The sequence below is a fragment of the Balaenoptera acutorostrata genome, chromosome 1 (assembly GCF_949987535.1).
Source record: "Balaenoptera acutorostrata chromosome 1, mBalAcu1.1, whole genome shotgun sequence".
Classification (NCBI taxonomy): domain Eukaryota; kingdom Metazoa; phylum Chordata; class Mammalia; order Artiodactyla; family Balaenopteridae; genus Balaenoptera; species Balaenoptera acutorostrata.
Genome location: NC_080064.1, coordinates 46,330,313 through 46,355,194, shown reverse-complemented (window position 1 = coordinate 46,355,194; position 24,882 = coordinate 46,330,313). Strand labels below are relative to the sequence as shown.

At 47.6% G+C, this 24,882-nt stretch overlaps 1 protein-coding gene across 3 annotated transcripts in view; it reads right to left on the bottom strand.

Moving 5' to 3' along the window:
* The window catches only part of MROH7 (maestro heat like repeat family member 7), a 54,084-nt gene that overhangs the window by 13,535 nt on the left and 15,667 nt on the right, over positions 1-24,882 (bottom strand). For 2 of the 3 annotated variants that reach the window (XM_057535473.1, XM_057535486.1), the window contains exons 4-15: positions 17,711-17,784; positions 15,227-15,307; positions 14,206-14,285; positions 13,771-13,900; positions 11,438-11,533; positions 10,810-10,914; positions 10,461-10,596; positions 7,791-7,903; positions 7,207-7,383; positions 6,667-6,821; positions 4,375-4,513; positions 1,972-2,162 (exon numbers count right to left, since the gene is read on the bottom strand). In XM_057535473.1, coding sequence (XP_057391456.1) covers positions 1,972-2,162; positions 4,375-4,513; positions 6,667-6,821; positions 7,207-7,383; positions 7,791-7,903; positions 10,461-10,596; positions 10,810-10,914; positions 11,438-11,533; positions 13,771-13,900; positions 14,206-14,285; positions 15,227-15,307; positions 17,711-17,784 — 1,477 coding nt within the window. Of the gene's footprint in view, positions 1-911; positions 939-1,971; positions 2,163-4,374; positions 4,514-6,666; positions 6,822-7,206; positions 7,384-7,790; positions 7,904-10,460; positions 10,597-10,809; positions 10,915-11,437; positions 11,534-13,770; positions 13,901-14,205; positions 14,286-15,226; positions 15,308-17,710; positions 17,785-24,882 lie in introns of all 3 variants that reach the window. The other variant, XM_057535478.1, reaches the window with a different exon arrangement.

Genomic DNA, 24,882 nt, shown 5'->3' with positions numbered 1-24,882 from the left:
ACCCAAGTCTCTCCCACCATCAGTTCCATCTGCCAGACAAATTTCTCTCCGCAGCCTCAGCACATGGTATCGTCTGTGATGAGATCCTATCTTGTCCTTACAACACACCTGTCAGGGTAGGAACTGCTTACCCCATTTCATAGGCAAGGAACCAAGTTGCCAGGAGGTTAAATTGGTTTAACCCAAAGCGCAAAGCACTGTTATAGTCCAGGACTCAAACCCAAGGTGTCCTGACTTCAAGCCCAGCTACACAACTACTTGCCCTCTATCCCTCAAAGAGCACTTTTCTGAGCATAACACGCAATAGAAACCAAAAAGGAAAAGACTGAGGAACTGGACTACATAAAAATTTTAAAGTTCTGAATAGCAAAAAACCATCAAATTGTTGCAGGTTAAGTGATAAACTGGAATACAAATGACAAAGAGTTAATGTCCTTAATATATAAAGAGCTCTTACAAACTAATAAGAAAAATTCCCAACAGTCCTATGTAAAATTAGGCAAAGAACAAGAACAGGTTGCTGACAGAAAAGGAAACAGAAATGGCATTTAAACCTCAACCACACTCATAATAAGAGAAATACAAACTAAAATTACAGCAAAATACCATTTTTTTCAACTTTCAGATTGGCAAAGATGAGAATGTGCTGGTGAAGCTGTGGGGAAATAAATAGTGTCATATACTACTGGCGACGGTGTCCTCTGTGGGAGGCAATTTGGCAAACTGGGTGCTTTAGGAGGTCCTTCATTTTCCCTTCACTCACTGGTCAAGAACTTTTTCCACCACATATTCCTATTCCACCATAATATTTAAATACAGAAACCTTCAGATGCACCCATTCTACTTTCAGGAATTCATCCTACATATACAATCACATGTAAGTATAAAGACATATAAACAGCCTCACTTACCGCAGCACTGTTTCTAATTGCAAAATGCTGTGAAGCACCTAAATCGAGAGGATCCTGGTTAAGTAAATGATGGTATATTGGAATCTACACAGAGGGATATTATGCGGCTGTTAAAAATAATGAGGCAGCTCTATATGTAATGATCTCAGAGATATGGTATACAATAAAAGCAAAAATATATAACTGTGTAAGGTCCACTACCATTGGTATAAAAGTAGAGAATGAAAACACATGGGCTTAGCCCTACATCAACCCCCTCTGAAGGGCAAGAAAGAACCTGGTTCTTAGGGCAGATGACTGGGGTAAAGAGAGGAACAGAGACTCCCTTTTAATGCCTTTTTTTTTTTTTTTTTGCCTTTTGAGATTTTTACTCATGTGCCTATATTACCTGTTCCAATAAATAAATAAAAATCAAATGGTTCAGCCTTGGGTACAAATCTAATACAAATAATATCTCTAGGGAGGGAGGAGGAAAACCGAAATGGCGAGCTCCTTGGGGGAAGCTGATTCTTCCCTGCCGTCCAGCACTAAGCAGAGGACATACCCTGCAGGTGCTCACAAACAGTTGTTGAACACATGATTGGCTCTCTCATAAAAGTATGCATCTGAGGACTTCCCTGGTGGTGCAGTGGTTAAGAATCCGCCTGCCAATGCAGGCGACACGGGTTCGAGCCCTGGTCCAGGAAGATCCCACATGCTGTGGAGCAACTAAGCCCGTGGGCCACAGCTACTGAGCCTGCGCTCTAGAGCCCGCAAGCCATGACTACTGAAGCCCATGCACCTACAGCCCATGCACCACAAAAAGAGAAGCCACTGCAATGAGAAGCCCACGCACCGCAACAAAGAGTAGCCCCCGCTGACCACAACTAGAGAAAGCCCGCGCACAGCAACAAAGACCCAACGCAGCCAAAAATAAATAATAAATTAAAAAAGAAAAAAAAGTGTGCGTCTGTTTTCTCTTCTAGTCCCAAAGCTAACTTCTACTGATCAATTGCCCTAAAGACTTTCGGAAGGGCCCTTGCTTGTGGCCCTCCCCCTGCCAGGGACAGTAGGAACATACCGTATGGGCACGAAACCAGAGGGCTGTCCGTCTTTCTTGGCGTCCTTGTGGGAAACCACGCGGCCAGGCAGGTTGAGGCCGATGTGGTAATGGACCTGAATGAGCAGGGCCAGGAGCAGCTGGGGGTAGATGCGCCTCACGCGGCCCATGCAGCTGTTGATGGACAGGAGCTCACAGAGGCCGCTGGCTGCCTGGGGGGGTGGGGGGGCGGGATCTGGTAGATGTCCCAGCACTCCTGGCAGGGCCTGGACTGCTCCTCTAGGAGGCTGGCCCTGGATCTTTGCTCTTCTCTGACCCAACTTGGGCAAGCCCAGGTTCCCCCCCAACTACCACACCCCGACTCCTGGCTCTCTGGGTGAGCCCTGTCCCAGAACAATCACAGCGACCCTTTGCCTTTGACACACCCCTGGAAGAATCATGGTGGAAGGATCTCTTCCCACATTTGTGAGGTAGAGTCTTCATCCCACTGTGCAGGGGAGGAGACAAGCTCAGAGGGGTGAAAAGACTTGCCCAAGGTCACCCAGCCTCTTGGGGGCAGAGCTGGGACTTGAAGCCAGGTTTCAGATTATGCGCTGTAGTGAGCCCTGCCTCTTCCTGGTTCATAACACAGGCACACAGACGGTGAGGGGGACACCAGTTGCCTCTTCGTTGAGGGCCGTTAAACTAGGCTGCCCTCACTGCCTCCTCTGAGTGACATGAGAATACACCAACACACAGTGATCAGAGGAGTAGTGCATGAATGCCCAAACCAGGGAAGGAATGGGTGCTGGTGCCCTAGTCATTGAACTCAGTGCTGGGGGAGAGAGGCAGAGAGATCCAGTGGTGAAGCATGGGATTCCGGGGCAGGAGATCTGAGTCCTGGCACCACCACTCACTAGCTGTGTGACCTTACATGAGACATGGAATGTCTCTGAGCATCAGTATCTTCCTCTGTAAAGGAATAATACCACTCGCTCCTCTTTATTTGCTTCCCTCCACCAGCTTGTCTTGCTCTCTGCTGAATCCCCAGAACTTATGAATAGGCCTGGCACATAGTAGGTGCTCAATATCTGTTGAATAAATTGATCAATCCAACAAAAAATTTTTGAGTCTACTGTGTGCCAGGTGTATGTTGGACTTTGGGGATATCAGGCTCAGGCACTGAATTCATGTATCTCACTGATTACTCAAATGACCCCCCCCACACACACACACACACTATTGTTAAATCACAGCTGGGGTAAACTCTCTCAAGATAAAGTATGTGAAGCAAAGTATAATATGCACCGATTTGATCTGGTCAGAGAAATCAGGGAGGGCTTCCCTGAGGAGGTGATAAGAGCTAAGGGTTGAGCAGAAGTTAACTTGGTGGATAGCAGTCTAGGCAGAGGAAACAGCATGTGCAAAGGCCCTGTGACAGAGATAGCAGTGTTTAAGAAGATCTGACAGGGAACTTCCCTGGTGGCACAGTGAATAAGACTCCACGCTCCCAATGCAGGGGGCCCAGCTTCCATCCCTGGTCAGGGAACTAGATCCCACATGTATGCCACACTAAGATGCCCGCCTGCTGCAAATAAGACCTGGCGCAACCAAATAAATAAATATTAAAAAAAAAAAGAAGAAGATCTGACAAGGAACAACGAGGTTGGACCCATGCAAGCAAGAGGATCACTGTGAGGGGTGAGGGCAAGAGGCCGGTGAGGGGTACAGGGCCTGTAGCACAGGTGGGAGCACTGTGTTACTCTCAAGGGCAATGGGAAGCCATCGAGAGGGTTGAGAAGAGCAGGTGTGCATTTCTCAAAGACTATTTTGGCTGTGGTACAGATTGGAGGGGCTGGAGTGGAAGCAAGGAGATGAGTGGGGGTATTATCCAGCTGGCTAGGACCAGGGGGTTGGTGACAGAGGCAGAGAGAAATCTGTCTCTCCACCCAGCCACCTTCCTGCAGTCAGAGCCCTTTCCCTCCGTGTTCCCAGGGCCGACCTCTGAGACTGGCAGCAGAAGCACCTAAACATTTTATGTTGCTAAATGAGTGAACGGGTTACCTCATTTAATTTTCCCAACTGCTATATGAGGTGGATATTATTATTTCCATTTACAGATGCAGAGAGTGAGCCTCAGGGAGGTGAAGTGACTTGCTCAGGTTACAAAACAGTAATGGAGCAAAGCCAGCCCTCAGACTAAGGTCTGCGAGTCCCAGGTCATTCTGTGTCCACTATTCCAGGCTGCTGCCGTCACTGTAAGTAACAGTACTATTGTCGTCCAGTGGATCACAAACAAGAGCCCAGAGACAGACTTGCTCAAGGCCACACAGTTAGTTCCTGGGAAAGCAGGGAACTAGAAGATGGGTGTGCAGAACTCAGGGGGAGGGGAGGAGGGAGGAGGATGGGATGGGGCAGTGATGGAGCGGTGTGGGGTGTCCTCACCGCTAGGGGCACGATGGAGGCCCGGCCCCTCTTGGTGACAGGCTTTTCCTTCAGGCTGGTCAGGAGCAGATCCAGGAGATCTCGGACGTCACAGCTGGGCTTGCGCAGTATCAGCTGCCTCCACATCTCTGCTCCATTGCTGGGGGTCAAGGGTGGGGATGGTTAGTGGGGACCAGGGCAGTGGGGCACACCCTGCCGCCCAATTGTTTGGGGAGGGAGAAGGGAAGGTGCCTTTGAAATGGCATCCATGGACGTACCAGAAAATTTCTGGAATGGACAAGAAAACACTCCCTAAGAGGCGGGGGGCTAACAATTATCGAAAACCCTATGACTCAGGTACTTACTTTACCAGGTGCTTTGCATACAGTTTATTACTTCAGCAAATATTGAGCATCTGCTGTCTGCCAGCAGACGTGAGCAAGATATTCAAGATACTCAATGTCACTGAATTCTTACACTGACCCTCAAGGTGGGTTCTTATTCTAATTTTACAGATGTGGAGTTAAGGCTCAGAGAGGTGAAATCACCAGTCCAAGACTACACGGCTAATGAGCTACAGGGACCAGAAGTGACCAGGCCTGATGACTCCAAAGCCTGTGCCTGTTCTTCTATGCCAAGGAGCCCTTCGGGGCCTGGATCTTGCATTTGTCACATAATGTCAAGGAGGGCCCACTCCTGTCCCTTAGAAGGCAGTATACCAGGCAGGGGAAAGCATCTGGGCCAGCAGGCACCAGCCTGTAGGCACTCCTGTCGTGGGGAGGTGAAAATGCTGACAGGGCCAGTGCACTAAAGGGTTAACAAAACCCTTTCCCCCTTCTGCTTAAGATTTCAACCTTCCATTAACTTTCCAGCTCCGTTCCCCTGGAAACCTGATAAAGATAGTATGTCAACTATGTTGCTAGGCAACATTGCTTATGGTAAAAATGACCCAATTGGTAAATTGCGTCTGGGCTGGAGGAACTATAAATTAACTAGAAGGACCATTGGGGACGCTGTGGCGTTGAGCTTCTCAGGGTGCAGTGACTCTTGTGACTGGGCTTGTCCCTGTGGGGATCCTGGAAGCAAAGTCTAGACAGTTATTGTAAGAGACACTAGTTCCTTTGAAGCCTGAGCCACTTAAGCCAGGGCAGCACCTACACCTTTCACCTGGGAGGACCAGGGCCAATACTAGGGTGAGGAAAGTGAGGCATCCAGGGCACAACATGTAAGGAGGTCCTCCAATCAGGCAAGCACAGGAGTGGCACTTGAGAGTGAGGCCTCCTTAAATTTTGTCCCAGCTCTGTCTGGCCTGCTACACAGGCTGCTGTAAGGACTCTGCCCTGTCCTATATCCTGAGTAACTGAGGTCAGGTATGGCCCTGGCAGTCCTGAGTCTGAATGTTTAGTGGCTCCAAGAAGAAAACTCCCTGGTTTCCAGTGAAGCCAGAAAGGGTTAAATTCTTCCAGGTGGGAGATGGGAGTGTGTCACCCCTGCACTGATCTTGGTTTCTATGAATGACACCAGCTCTCCTGGTTAGAAGCGCACCACACTTGCACAGTTCTGCATAATTCTTTTCCATTCACTCTCAACCAACTACCTTAAGATGTGGATCACATGCTTCTGCCTTGTTTTCATTCAAAGGTGTGGGAGCGTTTCCTGAGCTGGGAGACTGGAGCAGCCAGATTTGTCTCCCCTGCCCATGAGCTCATCACCATCTGGCCACAGTCCCCTCTGCCCATCAGACCAGAGGTCCCTGAAGGCTGACAGCATGGAGCACAGGGCAGGCACTCAGCACGACTGGCTGCATTACTTGTCATGACCACCCATTTGGGGTGAGAATGGGGGGATTATTTCTTCCTTTTGCATATGGGGGAAATCTCAAGCCCAGAGAGGGCAAGCAGGCTACCCAAGACCACAGAGCGTCTGGAGGCAGAATCAGGACCAACACTCAGTTCTACTTTTATGGCATCATTGAAGCGCTCTGGGCTTGGAGTTGGTCAGATACGAGTTTAGGTCCTCATTCTGTTGCTTGCTCAGTAGGTGCCTAGGGCTAGCAACTTCCCATGAGCCTCAGTTTCCTTATCTATAGAATGGGGTTGTTACACTTGTGAGAAAACATATAAATGTGCAGCACAGACACCTGGCAGTGCTCAGGAAGGACTTAACAGTTGTCATGAGCATCATAGATCATAGAAGAGGGACCACCTGGGAGGGCGAGGGGCTCCTCTGGTAGAAGAAGGGATTCCCAGCCCGGGAACAGGGCTATATCAACCCTCTGAAGTGTAGTGGCTGGAAGCCCCCCTCACTTGGTACCTGTCCAGTGGGAGGGGACACATGAGCAGGGCCACGACGACCTCGGTCATGAAGGAGCTGGCCAGGAGAGAGACGGGCAGCAGGGCCACCTCTCGGGCCCGTGGCTCCTGAATGTGGCTCAGGTGCACATAGATGCCCTGCATGATTTCTGGAATCTGGGGTACAGACAGGGTGGCCAGGAGCAGGCAGAGGGCCAGGTGGAGAAGCCAAGGGGGTGATGGGGGAGCAGGGAGACAGGAGGAGGAAGGAAGGCGGTGACAGGGTGCGGGAAGAGAGGGAGGAGAGGAGGGCGCAGAGGGGAGAAATGGGGAGACGGGCAGACAGAGCAGCCGCCCCTTCCCTGGGAGACAGCTTGTCTTTGCTGCCCTCCCCCACCCCACACTTGATAGTTGAGCTGTCTTGGGGGCCGATAAGCGAGTTCTTTCTCACCTGCAAGTTGGGAGCATCTAGAACTCAGCCACCACCAGCCCTGCTCTGCCTGAGGGATGAGTGGGCCCTGTGGGGTTTCCCAGCCCAGCCCCTGCCCCCAGGGGGCCTTACCACCTCCAGTGCCCTGTGTCGGTACCGCTCCAGCACCGAGCTGAGTGTGACCTCCGAGGCCAGCTGCATCATTTCCCCCGAGTCCTCGCCCCAAGCCTCTGAGCCACCTTTCAGCCCTTCCAGGGCTGCTAGCAGCAGGTCCTTTACCTGTTGGGGCCCCAGGAAGTCTCCAAATTCCTGAAACAAAGGCATAGAGATCTTGACACACATGGGCAGACCCAGAGCGAGCCGTATATGGACGCACTAACACCCCCAGACATATGCAGAGGTCAGCAGGGGTGCATATACTCAGTTAATCTGTGAGTGTCAAACACTTTGAGGAGAAGCTACAAAAGAAGGGGTGACATGGCCCCTGCCCCCAGAGCTGGTGACACGGCCCACGCACTGTGGCACAGACCAGAGGGGTTGGGAGCCCACAGGATGGGCCTGTGTGGTCAAGGAAAGCATGCAAAGGAATGTAAAGGGGATTGAGCCTGGAAGGATGGAAGGGGAGGAGGAAGCCCTGGGGCAGGTTGGTGCTGCCCCTCCTCCCTTGTTCCCATCGCCCCAGGAAGGCCCAGGGCTGATGGGGAGCAGGTGGTCACCGCGATAACACGCAGAATGTTCTGGCACGGGCTGACAGGGTTGTAGGGGCCCAGGAAACGCTTGTTGCTCTCGTACAGCTCCTTCTTATTGGTCTCTTCCTTATCTCTGGCTCCTGCAAGAAAAGAACCTTTTCAGTGAGGACTGACTGCCTATTTTGTTTTTTAACTTTTTGTTAAACATAGATGTAGGATGTGCATAAATCATAGGTGACCAGCGGGATCAGTTTTCACGGTGAGCATATCCTTGTAGCGGGCACCCAGGTCAACAAACAGAACACGGTCAGCACCCCAGAAGACCCTCCTGTGCCCCCATTTCAGTCCACTATCCCCCTCCCCCACTCAGGGTAACCACTATTCTGACTTCTAAACCCGCAGATTCGATCTCCTTGCTGTTGGACTTTATATAAATGGACTCTTACTGTATGTTAACCTTTGTGTCTGGCTTTCACTCAACCTTATGTGGGTGAGATTCATCCACACTGTTGCAAGTGGCATGGGTTCACTCACTCCCAGTGCTGTATAATTTTCCGTGGTATGAATATACTACAATTTATTGATCTGTTCTACTTCTGATGGACATTTGGGTTGTTTCCAGCTATTATGCATAGTGCTGATCTGAATGTTCTAATACGTCTAATCCATGCTTTTTGGTAACTATAGGTACACATTTGTAGGCACATAGCTAGGATTGGAATTGTGTCCTAAGGTGGGTATGGGTTCAGCTTCAGGGGATATTGCCAAACAATTTTCCACAGTGGGGGACCAATTATGCTCCCACCAGCAGTGCGTGAGAGTTCCAGTGGCTTCACATCTCACCAGTGAATTGTCTGTTCCATTTTTGCCATTCTGGTGTGTGCGTGGCAACACCTCTATTAAATTGCAATTCCCTTACCCCTGGTGTTCCCAATCCCCCTTTTCTGTTTTCTTCTTTTTTCTGTAATACTAATCATCATTTGACTTACTATAGGTGTTACTTGTTTTTTTGTTCGTTGTCTCCTGACAACAAGAAGATAAGCTCAACAGGAGGATTATTGAATTAATCTTTTTTCTTCTGTGTCCTGAGTGCCTAGAATAGTACCTGCATGTGTGGACTCCTTATTTTCTGCTGAAGGAAACACATTTCAGGAACATTTCCTGAGCCTAACTGTGGCCTGGAGTGGGTCCTACCTGGGTCCCCCAGGGTGTGCGAGACACAGGCATAAGAAAGGGCCACTGAGGCAGAATAACATATGGACTAAGCATGCAGGTTGTCTGTAAAGGGAAGGAGATTGAGACCTAGAATCAGGCAGACCCAGATTCAAATCCTAGCTTTGCTGCTTCCTACAGTCAGGGGGCCTGGATAAACCATTTCACTCCTTGAGAATCTAACAGGGTGGGTTTGTCTTAGGGTCACCAGATAAAATACAAGATACCCAGTAAATATGAATTTCAGATAAACAATTTTTAGTGAAAGTATGTCTCAAATATACCAAAAAGTATTTACCTTTTATCTGAAATTCAGATTTAACTGGGTGTCCTATACTTTTATTTACTAAATCTGGCAATACTAATTTGGTGTATACTATTCCTGTCCCTAAGACTGATCATTAACATGGCTTATATCACCTTCATCTATCACTCAGGAGGTCTGAGTGGTTCCTGGGCAGCAGGGGAAATCTCCTAGGGGCTAAATCTTTGCCCCAAATGCTAAAGAACAAGAAGAGCAGGGACACCAGCCATATCCCAAAACGCTGAAACTAATTAGATGATCCTTGTAGGGATGGGGAAAAAGGAAACTCTATTTGGCAAGTACCTATAATGTGTGGAATGAGCTGGTCTTTTTACATATATGATCTCATTTAATCTTCCAAAAAGCTTGTGAGTTATATCCTATTGTGTCCTTTTTTACAAATGAGGAAATCTAGGCCTTGACAAGAAAAATACTTGCCTAAGGTCACACAGCTAGGAAGGGCCAGAGCTAGGTCTTGTACCCAGGTCACTCTGCCTCCAGAGCCAGGGAAGTTTGAACAATGTGCCAAGGTTCCTTGGTTTGGAGCAGAGTTGGGACTCTGGAGAAAGGAAGGAGGCAAGTAACAGTTGATACTGCACACCTCTAGGTGCAGTGCCAGCTGGGTTTCTGTGGCAGCCCATACCATATCGCTAGCTCCCTGCAGCTGAATCCAGAGATGTACTCCCACCTACAGGTTTTAGCCACTCCAGATTCCAAGATAGGACCTGTTCTTTGTTCATTCATCCAATAAATATTCACTGAGCACCCACCATGTGCCAGGCTCAGGGCTAGATCTTGGGAATACAGTGGTGAACAAGACACAGACTCAAATGAACTTATAGTCTAGTGGGGGAAGACAGACCAAAAACCAGGACATTGGGGCTATCATGCCTGGGTGTACATGGTGGCATGGGACTGTGAAAACCAGAGTCACAAATTAAACTTGGAAGAATGAGGAGAAGCTTAAATAGAAGGATTGCTTAAGTTAAAATGGGTTTGTTTGTCACCTCTGTCTCCTAGTTCTGTGGGGACTAAGTCTTCACACTGATTTCCAGATCCCATTGGACTCTGTGTTGGTCTCTTCCATATCCCACCAGTGCCTTGTTGCCATGGCTTCATTCAATTTCTAGGCTGAGTACCTGCTCAAAAGCCTTGTTTTAGAGGCACTCCAAAGGGCTTACGTTTTTGAAGCTCCAAGATGGTGTAGAGGATGGTGATGCCGTCCAGAGCCTCCCGGCCAATCTCCTCATCAGGATCCCCGATGCGAATGATGAGCCTCCCCAGCAGAAGCCCCAGTGCCGGGAACCCCGAGGACATCTGTTTGTGTCATAATCTTAGGAATTGAGACTTATAGGTTTAATAAGGCTATACGGTAAATGGTGAACAGAGCTAGATGGTCTGGTCCTGAGAGCTGAGCCCTCTGAGGATAGTGGGGACCCCCTGGGAACCTCTGGATGGATGCACAGGCTCCCTCAGAGCTGGGAAGATTCTCCCTAGGAGTGTCCCCTCCCCCCTCCCAGGGCCACTCACAAAGAAAGGCAGGGTCAGAAGCGTGTGGTTCAACACAGAGACATTGCTTTTCACAGCCCGTGCTCTCTCATGGGCCTTCCCAGAGTTCATCCAGGGCCCCAGAGGCTGTGGGGAAAAGGGCAAGACTCAGAGCTACAAGCTGGATGCCAGTGTCTACTGTCTGGATGGGCAGGCCAGCCTTCACCAATCACCAGGAAGCTTCTAGGGAGAGCATAAAGACAACCCGCCATAGCCCTCCTCCTCTTCTTAGAGCATAGGGAGACATGGGGTCCAGAAGCTGAGGACAGACATGGGGTCCAGAAGCTGAGGACAGGACAGAGGGAGGACAAAGGTCAGTGAGGAGAGAGATGAAAGGTGGAGAGTCTTGAGGATAGGAGAGAGAGACAGGAACAAGAATTTAGAAAGCAAGGATATGGGGACAGCTGTAGCAGGAGTATGGGGGATAGGGAGAGAGTGAAGGGGCAGGAGTTTGGGACGTGGCCTGTGAGAGGGGCAGGGAAGCAGAAACCTGGCACAAGATGACATCCTGAAGTAAAATCACTCTTTCTGGGTCCAGCCCCCCACCCCCAGATCTCCCGAGTCAATTCTCCATTCTCCTCCGCCCTTGCTCTCCTCCCTGCCTCCGTACCTCCAAGACACTCTTCAGCCCAGCAGGAGTGGGGTCCTCAACACAGAGGGCATTGAGAAGTGTCTGCAGGGCATCCAAGGTCTGACGGTAAAGTGTCTGTGGACAGGAGGAGGACCAGGCCACTAGGGAGCATCTGGAGCAGACCCCAGCCCTAGGCAACCCCTGGTGTGGGTCAGGGGAAGAAGGGGGACTCGGACCCAGGAGAGCTGCTTTCTTGTCCCACCTCTGAGACTAACCTTGGTGTGTGATATTGGACAAATTACTTTCCCTCCATGGGTTACAGTTTCCTTCTCGACAAATTGGTAATTATTACCTCTGCCCTTCTTGGCTTACAAGGGGAGGAATCAGAGGCCCAGCATTTACTGAAAATCTACCACAGGTCAGGTGTGTGCCTCGTGATTTGCATAACCATATCATTTTGTCATCAAAGTGTTTTTCTCATTCTACCAATAAGGAGACACTTGTCCCAGGTCACAGAACAAGGAAGTTTCGGTTTGTGAGGAACATGAGAAGATGGGTGGGAAAAAGCTCTGGAACTGTGAGAGCTAGATCAATGGACGACCAGCTTGACTTATATTGTTGTCTCTGGGGAAGTGTTCTGATTCTTCTTTAAATTACTACTCCTAGATCCAAATAGATTTTCTAAGTTGCCCCTTCCGGGAGCCATCTCTCTTCTGCCCGGTTGTCTCTTCCTTCCTCAGCCACACCACAGTCCTGAAATTACCTTAGGTGGGTGCAAGCATTACACACACACGAGGCTGAGCAGTGTTTTGAGACCCTCTCTCCCCTGCCTCCCCTCTTCCCACCGCTCTCCACATCTACCTTCCGGGTTGTCTTTGTCCAGGCTTCCTGAGTCTGTGCACACCAGGCTTACACCACCACCACCAAGCAAGCCTCATTCACCGACTGCCTCCTCCTTCCCTCCCATCTGTGGCCCATCACTGTGAAGCACTGCTCTCTTCACACCCAGCAGGGGTTTCCCCCCCCTCTCCTTTGGGTCTTCTCTCAAGTGCACCACCTCTGGGACTCAGAACCTTCACGCTGGGGCTGGTCTGGCCCCCAGAGCTCTCTCACCTCACCCTCTGGACTCCAGCCACACTGCCTCCTTATCGCCCTTGCAGTCACCATGTTCTCTCTGTCCTCAGGCTGCCGCACAGGCTGGTCCCTCTGCCTGGCACACTCTTCCTTCTGCCATCCCCTTCAACTAGTTAGCTCCTCTGTGACCTCTCACCTCCAGCGCCATGAGCCCTGACCCCCAACACACTCAGCCTCCCCCGATTCCAGGCTCTTCATAGTCTTCATAGCATCAAGTACTTCTTGCTTGCAACACGTACCACTGTTGTAATTTTGCATTTATTTGTACGGTACTTTGATAATCTGCCCTCAGCCCTACTGTAGCCTTCCCTTGTACTTCTGGATTAGGCATCAGTTAATATTTGCTGAATGAAAGGATGCACCCATGTGCCTCACCCAGAGCTGAAACCCCTCTCCCTAACCTGCCCCACTGACCCCATCCTACAGGAAGGGTCACCTCTGATCACTCCTCCTGGGACTATCCTGCAGGGGTTTGAAGATGCTCATGGGAGCCCCTTGAGGTTCCACTTCCAGGCCTCAGCTCCAACTCGCCCAGTCCTCAGGCCTTTTCCTCCCACTCCTGGCCACCTCCTGAGGCCATGCCAACATCTGCCCACATCCTTCTCATGGGGCAGAGCCCAAAGTGGACGGTGCTTCAGATGAGGGATTCTTTATTCTGCAGATTCATACATTCACCAAATGTTTATCAAGTGCCTACTCAGGCCAGGAGAGGGGAGGTGGACTGCCCAAGCTACTTGAGTAGTAGTGTGAAGATCAAATCTACCTCCCAGGGGACTTCCCTGGTGGCGCAGTGGTTAAGAATCCGCCTGCCAATGCAGGGGACACAGGTTCGAGCCCTGGTCTGGGAAGATCCCACATGCCGCGGAGCAACTCAGTCGGTGCACCACAACTACTGAGCCTGAGCTCTAGAGCCCACGAGCCACAACTACTGAGCCCACATGCCACAACTACTGAAGCCCGCGTGCCTAGAGCCCATGCTCTGCAACAAGAGAAGCCACCGCAATGAGAAGCCCGCGCACTGCAACGAAGAGTAGCCCCCGCTCGCTGCCTCTAGAGAAAGCCCGCGCGCAGCAACGAAGACCCAGCACAACCAAAAATAAATAAATAAATAAAATAAATTAAAAAAAAAAATTTACCTCCCAGAACACCTTCCTCTCCCTGCTGGGAGTCCAGGAACGTGCCTCGCTCTGAGGACGCCAGGCAGCCCCGAGGCCCCACTGGGGAGGGCCCTGCCTCACCTGTATGGCCTCAGCCTTGTCGTCGTCTTTCTCCTGCATGGCCTGCACCGAGGGAAGGGAGAGCACACTCTTCACGCACGTGTTCACCAGCTCCGACCGTTCCCGCACGTCCAGGACGAGCTGGGAATGACTGAGGGAGAGACAGAAAGCAAGGGCATGGAGCGAGGGGGGGGCCCTGGGGCTGGAGGCAGGAAGCGAAGGATGCAGGGCTGGGATGAGGGCTGAGATTCAGATCCACAAAAGCGCGAGATGAGGAGGGGAGGAGGAAGGAAGTGGGGTGCAGGGCAGACAGCCCCGGCAGGGGCTGGGCAAAGGGAAGGGAAAAGGTCCGGGACTGGGCTAGGGCCACACAGAGCAGAGTGGCCCCAGAAGATACAGGCGGAGCCCGTGGGTAGAGGGAATGTGGCGGGGGTTCGGGGAAGGGGCCGTGGTCACCTCAGCTGGGTCAGGGTCTCCATGACTTGCTGGCGAGTGGAGCTCAAGAGAGAATCCAGCGGCTCCTCCTGGATCTGCTTCTGGACGGGGGACCATGGAGGTGTCGATGAGGGCACAGGCCACTGCAGACCACCAGGGCTGAGGCCACGCCTCCTCACAGGCAGCAGGCCGTGCAGCCCCTCGGCGTGGGCAGCCTCCACAGCCTGCCTGGCCTCCAGTGGGGGGAGCCAGCTGACTGCTCAAGCCCTGTCCAGAGCCCTCAGTTCAAGGCCACCAAAAACATGACAAGCCCTAGCCTGCTGCACCGCCCCCCATGTAGGGCTCCGGAAGAACTGTTTCAGCAACCCCATGGTGGCGAAGTATATCTAAACTGTGGACCGGCCCAATGCAGAAATCACCACGCATGGCCCTCGAAAGTGGTCTGGTTGAATTCCTTTAAAATGTCCTTCTAATTCCTCACTTTTGATCTAGCACCAACGACCCGTAGGTGCTCAATTAACATTAATTAAATGGAAGTATCAAAGGCAAGGATTTTTTCTCTCTTTATAGCTAAATATAATTCTGGAAACTTCAGTGGTTATCCCAGCCCAAACATTCTGGTGGCTACCTGAGAAGTGACTGTATTTAGCAAAGAGAAAAGGAAAGTTCCTTCAGAGGTTCCCCATCAGAAGGAATTTTGGGGGAAATAATATATAAAATAATTACGACTGCTCCCAGGTGCCTAAGGCTTTACAATGAACTAACCTTTGGGTTCTGTCCTCCCAAAAAGCCAAGGACACAGGTCTTATCACAGTCATTTGTGAGGTATTAAGAGCGAGGCTCAGAGAGGGGAAGTGACTTGGCTGAGCTCCCCCAGGGTAGGTGGGGGGCAATTAGAGGTGGAGCCGAGACTCAAGCCCAAGTGTCTGTGCCTCGACTGTCCTCTGCCCATCCCACCCCACTCCAGCCTCATCAGTGGGTGGACTCAGGACTTCCACCCCCTCCCCGCCCAGATGTCACAGACCGCAAGTTGCTCACGCACCATCATCTTCTTCATCGTGGTCTTCTTTTCTTCCACGTCCAGCACATCCTGGCTCTTCTGGAGGCTGAGGGCATTCTCGACCTCGGGGGCAGCAGAGGGCAAAGCCGCAGGGTGAGAGCAACACTGAACCCAGCCCTCAGGGGCTGTCCCTACACCCCTCTTAGCCACCTGTCACCTGCAGGCAAGCCAGCCTGCTCCTCCCCAGCTGCCGGCCCCCAGCATCAGCTCAAGACAAGTGAGAAACCACAGGGGAACTTGAGGGGGTTGAAGACTTGAGAAGATCGTGGTGGCAGCAGGGAGGTTGGGGATAATCCCTGTAGGCCAGCATTTGGGGGAGGACCAGATATCAGGGACTGCAAAGCATTCTCTCCTCTCCAAGCAAGGGAGAAGAGGCAGGAGCCAACGGGACAGAAAGGGTCCCAACACCTCAAGCTGAAATGCCATCGTAAGTGATAAGAGCCTTCTAATATCTACCCTTCTTAAGGGCACACACCAGTCGGATTAAGGCATTCTGCAACCTGAGAGAGGGAAAACATTAACCAACGTCTAATTAATCTATTAGTTCTCATTATCGTAAGGCAGAAGAAGAAAGAAACATGAAACAGATAAAATATATAGTAAAGAAAGCAAAACAAGAAAATCTAATGGACAGTGTGGTGGGTCAAAGATGCCACAAGCTCTTTCCCACCCCTCCTGTCAAGAGAACAGGTTGCACCGCCTGGCCTGGGTGGACCCCCTGCCTCCAGACTCTGTCCGCCAACCAGGCTCACCCACACTCCGTGTGTCACACTCACGTCCACCAGCCTGTCCAGTCTGCCCCCACTGGCCCTCACCAAGGCCTGTAGATGCTGGCTTTCTCTGGCCTCCCGAGGCCTGCGGCATGGCCAAGACCTGGGTTGGGCTTGTGTCCTGAAAAAGGTCATTTCTAGCTTTTCTCCCCACTCAGCCTTTTTTTTTTTTAATTTGGCCATGCCACGCAGCTTGCAGGATCTTATTTCCCCAACCAGGGATTGAACCCAGGCCCTACCAGTGAAAGTGCCTAGTCCTAACCACTGGACCACCAGGAAATTCCCTTTTCTTCCACTTTTAGAAACCCTCTCACAATTCATTCCATGGTTTAAAAAACTGTTATCAAGCACCTAGGATATGTCAGGCACTGCTCTAGATGCTAGGAGTACAGCTGGGAATGAGACAAACAAAAACCCCTGATTTATGGATGATGCATCCCAGTGCGAGAGAATAACAAGAAACAAGATAAACTTATAGCGGGCAGAGGTTGCGTTGCCCCGGCAGCGCGGTTGGCTGGCCGCTGTTTCTTGCGTTCCGGGTGGTGGCTGGGCTGGAGCAGGCTTGGATCCGCCGTTCCTGGCTTAGGTGAGCTTCCCGGAGCTTCAGTAACGCCGCGGCTGTTCGCGGCGGAAGCAGGGACTGCGCCGGGCTCTGGCGGCCAGGCCTGCCCGGGGCTACGGCGTCGGGGCCCGGGCCGTGTGTCGCAGTCCTCCTGTGGTCCCGCTGCCCCCGTGGGAGCAGAGGCCCAGACTCCTCCCCGTGGTTCCCGCCTCTGCAGCGCGATTATTCCACTAAAACAACTTTGATTTTTAAAGTTTGTAAAGAGCTCTTGTCTGTGTGATCGGGGCTTCGCTGACTTTCCAGCTGACCTAAGCCCCTGGGCCTGGGCCCAGGAAAGGTTTGTTGAATGGGGAACTAAGAAAGGAATTGGTTCGTTCGACAGACGTTTTCTGAGCAGCTGCTGCGTGCAAAGCACGGTGCCGGCGCGGGATCTGTGCCCAGAGCTTGAGAAATGAGAAGCAGAGTCATTGATTCCAGGTAAATCAGAGGAACAAACATCATACAGAAATATACAGGACAGTAATATACAGGAAGCAATGTGATGTCGAAGCTTAACTGTTGTTTCAAAAGTCCAGCATCTGGTGTACCTAACAGTAGGGGCTATATTGTTTGCAAAGTCACCTAACTTTTACTCATACTTATGTTCTGATCCCACATGCTGCGGAGCAACTAAGCCCGTGCACCACAACTACTGAGCCTGCGCCCTAGAGCCCGCGAGCCACAACTACTGGAGCCCGTGAGCCACAACTGCTGAAGCCCGAACGCCTGGAGCCCGTGCTCTGCAACAAGAGAAGCCACCGCGATGAGAAGCCCGTGCACAGCAACGGGGACCCAACTCAGCCAAAAATAAAAATAAATAAATAAATTTATATATTAAAAAAAAGAATGAACCAGAAGTAAAAAAAAAAAAAAAGATTGTTAATAACATCTTTTTGACAGACTTGAAAAAAAAAAAAAGATAAACTTATAAAGCCTATTGTGCTTCAGATGATGATGAGTATCAAGGAGGAGAGAAGAGCCAGGCAGAGAAACAAGGAATGCTGGGTGGGGGGTGGGGGTGGGGCGGGGGCGGCGGGTGGCGCGGGGGGAGAGGGCATCCCAGAAAAGTCAGGTGGGTGTTAGCAGGAAGCATACCAGAGCTATTTCGTTGCCATCCTCTCTCTGCCCTGGCACCTTCACCAGACATGAGGCTACTTCATCGAAGGCTCCTGCAGGTCACAGTTTCATTGAGGAGAGAAGAAGAAGGGTAAAGATATGGTGTAGCAGAGTTCCTTCCCACCTCCCCCACTGGGCCCCTCCAATCTTTACTCCGCCAGCAGCCAGACTGAGCTCCCATCCCTAAAACCCTTTATGGGCACCCCATTTCACCGAGCATAAAGCAAGCATCCTTGTTAGTGCCTTCAAGGCCCTGCCAGGTCAGTCTCCCCTGCCCACCTCCCCAGCCTCACCTCCCCCTGCTCTCCGCTCGCTCACCATGCGCCCACCACACTGGCCTCCTTCCAGGCCCAGCAAGCTTCCCCCTCAGGGCCTTTGCACAGGCAGTTTCCTCTACCTGGGCCGCTCCACTGCCACACCCCCTTGCCGAGGTAGAGCCCCATCCTTCAAGTCTTTGCTTGCCAGCCACTCCTCAAAGAGGCCTCCCCTGACCTTCAGGCTAATGAAAGGCCCACTGTGATACTCTTGTGCATCATCCTATTCTCTTCTTTCAGTTGTTATCACAATTTATAGTTAAACTCTTATTTGTTATAGTAGATACAGGCTATTTTGTCAGCCCCAAAGTGCCTCATCTTTCTTCTGGTGAAAAAGCCTCTGTCTTCCATGTAAGCTACTCATTCCATATGGCTAGGTGAAGCTGCAAACCACACCCATCATCCCTCTTCAAATAAGGGTGGGCTTTACACCTGAAACTAATATAATAATGTCAATAAACAAACAAATGAATAAAGGTGGACCTGGAACCCACGCTTGGCCAGTAAGAGATTCCCGTGCCCCCAGACACAGTGATTGGTCCAGCTATGGGCACTTGGCTGAGCAGGGCCAGTAGAGCCCTTGACTTAAGGGGGTTGAGGGGAAGCCCAAGGAGAGAGACCCTGGAACTTCAGGGGCAACTTGGCCACCAGAGGCTACCAGAGGATGGAGTCAATAGTGAGAAGCAGAGACACCTCAATAGTAGTGAATACAGCTAGCACCAAATCTTGGCTTCTAAGTACCAAAGGAACAAGTCTCCTTGGAGAAATGGCTGATTCTAGGACTTGGGCAGAGAAAGTGCAGGATGAGCCTGAGACATCTTTTACCAGAAAGCAAGGAAGAGAGCCCAAGGAATTATGGGAACACATCAAAGAGATACAAAGCTTGCTCAAAAGGGATTTCTTGGTTAAACGGGAAAGTTTGAGTATCACAATAAATGATGGTAGCAACAGATTATGGTCCGTCGAGTAAACTAGGAAAACATAAGTCCATACTAATATAAATAAGTAAATAACTAAATTGAAAGTTTGATGAGGAATGGTATATTTACATAGTTTCAAAGTACCTCCTTAATATTTTAACATAATATTTAATACATAATATTTACTAAAAAGAGGTAAATAATGACTTTACCGTGGAAAACCTTGGCAGCAACCACTGTACTCAAGTGATCAAAGTGAACATCGCCAGTAATGGAACAAATAAAAATCATACACCACCAGATAGGATGCAGTGAGGAAAACCAAGCATCACGTCTGTGCTATTCCTGCCGAAGATGTATGACATGAATCTGATCACGAGGAAACATCAGATAAACCCAAAATGAGACACATCTTATAAAATAGCTGGCCTGTAATCTTCCAGTATATCAGTGATATGACAGTCAAGGAAAGTCTGAGGGCTGGGGGAAACAAAACAGATGAGACAAAAAAGAGCAATGAATGATTCTGACCTGGATCCTTTTTTAATAAAGAACATTACTGGGACAATTGGTGACATTTGAATGGGGCCTGATGATTAGATGGTAGCAGTGTATCAGTATTAATTTCCTGATTCTGATGGTTAACTTTTATCCTTTATTGTAAGAAACACATATTAAAATTCAAGATTGGTAGGATATCATTTGGCAACTTATTATCAAATTATTCAGAAAAAAATTTTATACTGTACTTTCAACTTTTCTGTAAGTTTTTATTGTTTTAAATTTTTTAAAAGAATGAGGGATAAATAGAGGCATTTTCAGACAAAAATGGAAAGAGTCGGCCATCAGTAGAATTCACTAAAGCAAATTCTAAAGGATGCACTTTAGGCAAAAGGAAATTAATCCCAGATGGACGGTCTGAGATGCAACAAGCAAATAAGAAAAAGAGGTTAATATTTTGGTAAATGTAAGAACATTAACTACATAAAATAATAATAATGTTTACAGTTTTAAGAAAAAGACAGAATTAATATACATTACCAGGAGAGCATATAGATTGGTGGGGGGGGGGGATTAAGTGGGGTTAACATGCTTCTAAGTCTTAAACTGTCTGGGAGGAAGATAAATGCATTGATTAGTTGGACTTTGTGATAAATTAAATATGCACATTGCAACTTCTAGAGAATCACTAAAAAACTTAAAACAGTATGTAACTTCCACACAAGTAACAGAGAAAAGAGGGAGGAAAAAACAACCCCAAAACCAAAAAAGGAGTAAAAAAGAAATATAGAGCAAGCAGAACAAAGAATACAAACATAAGATGATAGATATCAAGCTACCCATAATTGTAAATCAACTACACTTCAATTTAAAATTAAAAAAAAAATTTTAAACTATTCATAATTACATTAAATATAAATGAACTATGGGTTGGAAAACACAGTTTATAAAGAAGACAATACTACATAAATTGATTTATAAATTCAATGAAATTCCAATGAAAATCTAACAGATTTTTATTATATTTTATGGAAATTGACAAGCTGTTTCTAGAATCTATATGGAAAAGTAAATCACCTAGAATAGACAATCTTGAGAAAGGACAAAGTTGGAGGACTTACAGTAATAAATATCAAGACTTACTCTAAAACACAGTAACTACGGCAATGGTTAAGGATAGACAAACAAAGGAACAGAAAGAGTCCAGAAATAAACCTACGCATATACAGTCACTTGACTTACCTCAAAGGTGACACTGCAATTCAGTGGAGAAAGTAGGTCTTTTCAATAAATGGTCTGGAGCAATTAGATATCCACATGGGGGGAAAATGAGCCTTAAGTCCCTCTCTCACACTGTTTTCCAAAATTAATACATGATGCATTATAAATTTAATGTGAATGAAAAAACAATAAAACTTCTGGGGGAAAATATGAGACTATTTTCACAACCTTTAGGTACACATATCTGGATTATATCAATATAAAGAACTTCCACAAATCAATAAGAAAAAGACAACCCAAATTTTTTAAATGAGCAAAAGACTTGAACAGGCACTTCATAAAAAAGGATATACAGGGACTTCCCTGGTGGTCCAGTGGTTAAGAATCTGCCTTCTGGGCTTCCCTGGTGGCGCAGTGGTTGCGAATCTGCCTGCCAATGCAGGGGACAAGGGTTCGAGCCCTGGTCTGGGAAGATCCCACATGCCGCGGAGCCACTGGGCCCGTGAGCCACAACTACTGAGCCTGCACGTCTGGAGCCTCTGCTCTGCAACAAGAGAGGCCGCGATAGTGAGAGGCCCGTGCACCGCGATGAAGAGTGGCCCCCGCTCGCCTCAACTAGAGAAAGCCCTCACACAGAAACGAAGACCCAACACAGCGAAAAATAAATAATAAATAAAAATTAAAAAAAAAAAAAAAAAAAAAGAATCTGCCTTCCAATTCAGCAGACACAGGTTCGATCCCTGGTCAGGGAACAAAGGTCCCACATGCTGCAAGGCAACTAAGCCTGCACACCATAACTACTGAGGCTGCACACCACAACCAGAGAGCCCGTGCACCACAGCTAGAGAGCCCGTACGCCACAACTAGAGAGCCTGCGCACTCAGGAGCCCACGTGCCACAGCTAGAGAGAAGCCTGCACGCTGCAACAAACAGCCTGTGTGCAGCAACTCAGACCCAACACAGCCAAAAATAAATAAATATATTTTAAAAAAGGATATACAAATTGACAATAACCATATTAAAAGATGCTTAACATCAGTAGTCATCAAAAAATGCAAATTGAAATCACACCGAAATATCATTAGACACCAAACAGAATGGCTAAAATTTTGAAAACTAACAATACCAAATGTTTATGAGGATGTGAAGCAGTTGGAACTCTCACAGGTGAGATGGTAAATTAATTCAACCACTTTTGAAAAATTGGCAATATCTACTAAAGCTAAACATATGCTTATGCTATGACCCAGAAATTCCTTTTCTAGATAAATAAATGTATCTGTGTACCAAAAGACATGTACGAAAATGTTCAAAGTGACTTTATTCATAATATCCAAAAAGTAGAAAAAATCCTAATGTCCATCAGCAAAAAATGGATAAACAAATTGTGGTATGTTCATAAGATGGAATACTACAAAACAATAAAAAGAATCAACTATGATACATGCAACAATGTGGATGAATCTAAATGACATCATGTTGGGCTAAAGAAGCCAGAGTCAAAACAGTATATACTGTAGTATCCTATTGATAAGAAGTTCAAAAACAGGCAAAACTAGTCTATGGTGATACAAATCAGAATTGTTCCCTCTATGGCTGTTGATAACTGAGGGCAACTTGTGAGGGGGGATGTTACTACTAGCATCTACTGGGCAGAGTCCAGGGATGCATCTTACAATGCATAGAACAGCTCCCCACGCACCCACACTCACACAACAAAGATCTGTCTAACACAAAATGTTCAATAGTGCCAAGACTGAGAAACCCTGCCCCAGAAGAAGGGGTATTGATTGGAAAGGATCACAAGGAAAGGTTCTGGGATGCTGGAAAAGATCTGTGTCTTGATCTGGCTGGTAGTTACCAGTGTGTAGGTATGTAAATATTCATCAAGCTGTACACTTAAGGTTAGTAGTGCACTTTACATATTTTACTGATATATGTTATATACCTTGAAAAAAGTTTTTAAAAGACAAATACAGTTTGAAAATACATTGTTTTTAAAAATCCAAATGGACAAAATTCTCCTATTAAAAAATAAAAATTGATCCTAAATAGCCAAAACAATCTTGAAAAAGATCAAAGTTGGTAGACTCATATTTTCTGATATCAAACTTACTACAAAGCTATAGAAATCAAAACAGTGTGGTACTGGCATAGGACAGACATAAAGACCAATGGAATAAAATAGACATAAACCTTCATATATATGGTAAATTGATTTTTGACAAAGGTCTCAAGACCATTCAGTGGAAAAAGGATGCTCTTTTCAACACATGATGCTAGAAAAACTGGATATCCACATGCAAAAGAATGAAGTTGGACCCCTACCTCTTAGTACATACAAAAATTAACTTAAAGACTAAACTTAAAAGCTAAAACTATGAAACTCTTAGAAGAGAACATAGGGGGAAATCTATATGACATTGGATATGGCAACAATTTCTTGAACATAACACCAAAATAACACATAATAAATGAGTAGACAAATTGGTTCTCATCAAAATTAAGCACTTTTATGCATCAAAGGACAATGTCAAAAGAATGAAAAGACAACTCACAGAATGGGTGCCAATATTTACAAATTGTGTATCTGATAAGGAATTAATATCCAGAATGTGTCAAGAACTCCTAAAACTCAACAACAAAAACCAACCAAATTTGAAAATGGATAAAGGATTCAATAATTATTTCTCCATAAAAAGATATACAAATGGCAAATAAGCATGTGAAAATGCTCAACATCATTAGTCATTAGGGAAATGCAAATCGAAATCACAATAAAATACTACTTCACACTCTTTAGGATGGCTATTATAAAAATGTTTTCTAAAAAATGGAAAATAACAAGTGTTGGCAAGGAGAGATTAGTAGTGCAGAAATTGGAACCCTTGTACATTAGAACCCTTGTACATTTCTGGAGAGAATGCAAAATTGTACAGCTGCTATGGGACATAATTTGGCTGTTCCTCAAAAAGCTAAACATACAATTACCATATGATCCAGCAATTCCACTCCTAGGTATATATCTAAAGGAATTGAAAGCAACCGTTCAAACAGATACTTGTGTGCTGATGTGTATAGCGGCATTATTCATAATAGCCAAAAAGTGGAAACAACCCAAATATTTGTCCATGGACAAATAAAATGTGGTACATACATTGGAATATTATCTAACCATAAAAAGGAATGACATACTGATACATGTTACAACATGGATGAACATTATGCTAAGTGAAATAAACCAGGTACAAAAGGACAAATGTATGATTCCATTTCTTGAGTTACCTAGAGTAGGCAAATTCATAGAGACAGAAAGTATATTAGAGCCTACGAGGGACTGGGGAGAGAGGAATGGGGAGTTATTGCCTACGGTGAGACCTTCTACTTGGGATGACGAAAAAGTTTTGGAAATAGATAGTGGTAATGGTTACACAATATTGTGAGTGTGACTAATGCCACTGAATGTTTAAGGGCTTCCCTGGTGGCACAGTGGTTAAGAATCCGCCTGCCAATGCAGGGGACACAGTTTCGAGCCCTGGTCCGGGGAGATCCCACATGCCGCGGAGCAAGTAAGCCCGTGCATGACAACTACTGAGCCTGTGCTCTAGAGCCCGTGAGCCACAACTACTGAGCCCGCATGCCACAACTACTGAAGCCCACGCACCTAGAGCCCATGCTCCACAACAAGAGAAGCCACCACAATGAGAAGCCCACACACTGCAACGAAGAGTAGCCCCCGCTCGCCGCAACTAGAGAAAAGCCCACGCACAGCAACAAAGACCCAGCACAGTCAAAAATTAAATAAATAACTTTACTTTTAAAAATGTTTAAAATGGCAAATGTGTGTTATATATATTTTACTACAATTTTTAAAAGATTAATAATATACCAAAAGCCATTGAATTGTACACTTTAAATGGGTAAATTGTATAATATATGAATTATATCACAATAATAACTGGACTCCACATGCAAAGGAATGAAGTTGGACCCCAATTTCACACCATATACAAAAGTTAATTCAAAATGGATCAGGGGCTTCCCTGGTGGCGCAGTGGTTGCGAATCTGCCTGCCAATAATGCAGGGAACACGGGTTCGAGCCCTGGTCTGGGAAGATCCCACATGCCGCGGAGCAACTGGGCCCGTGAGCCACAATTACTGAGCCTGCGCTTCTGGAGCCTGTGCTCCGCAACA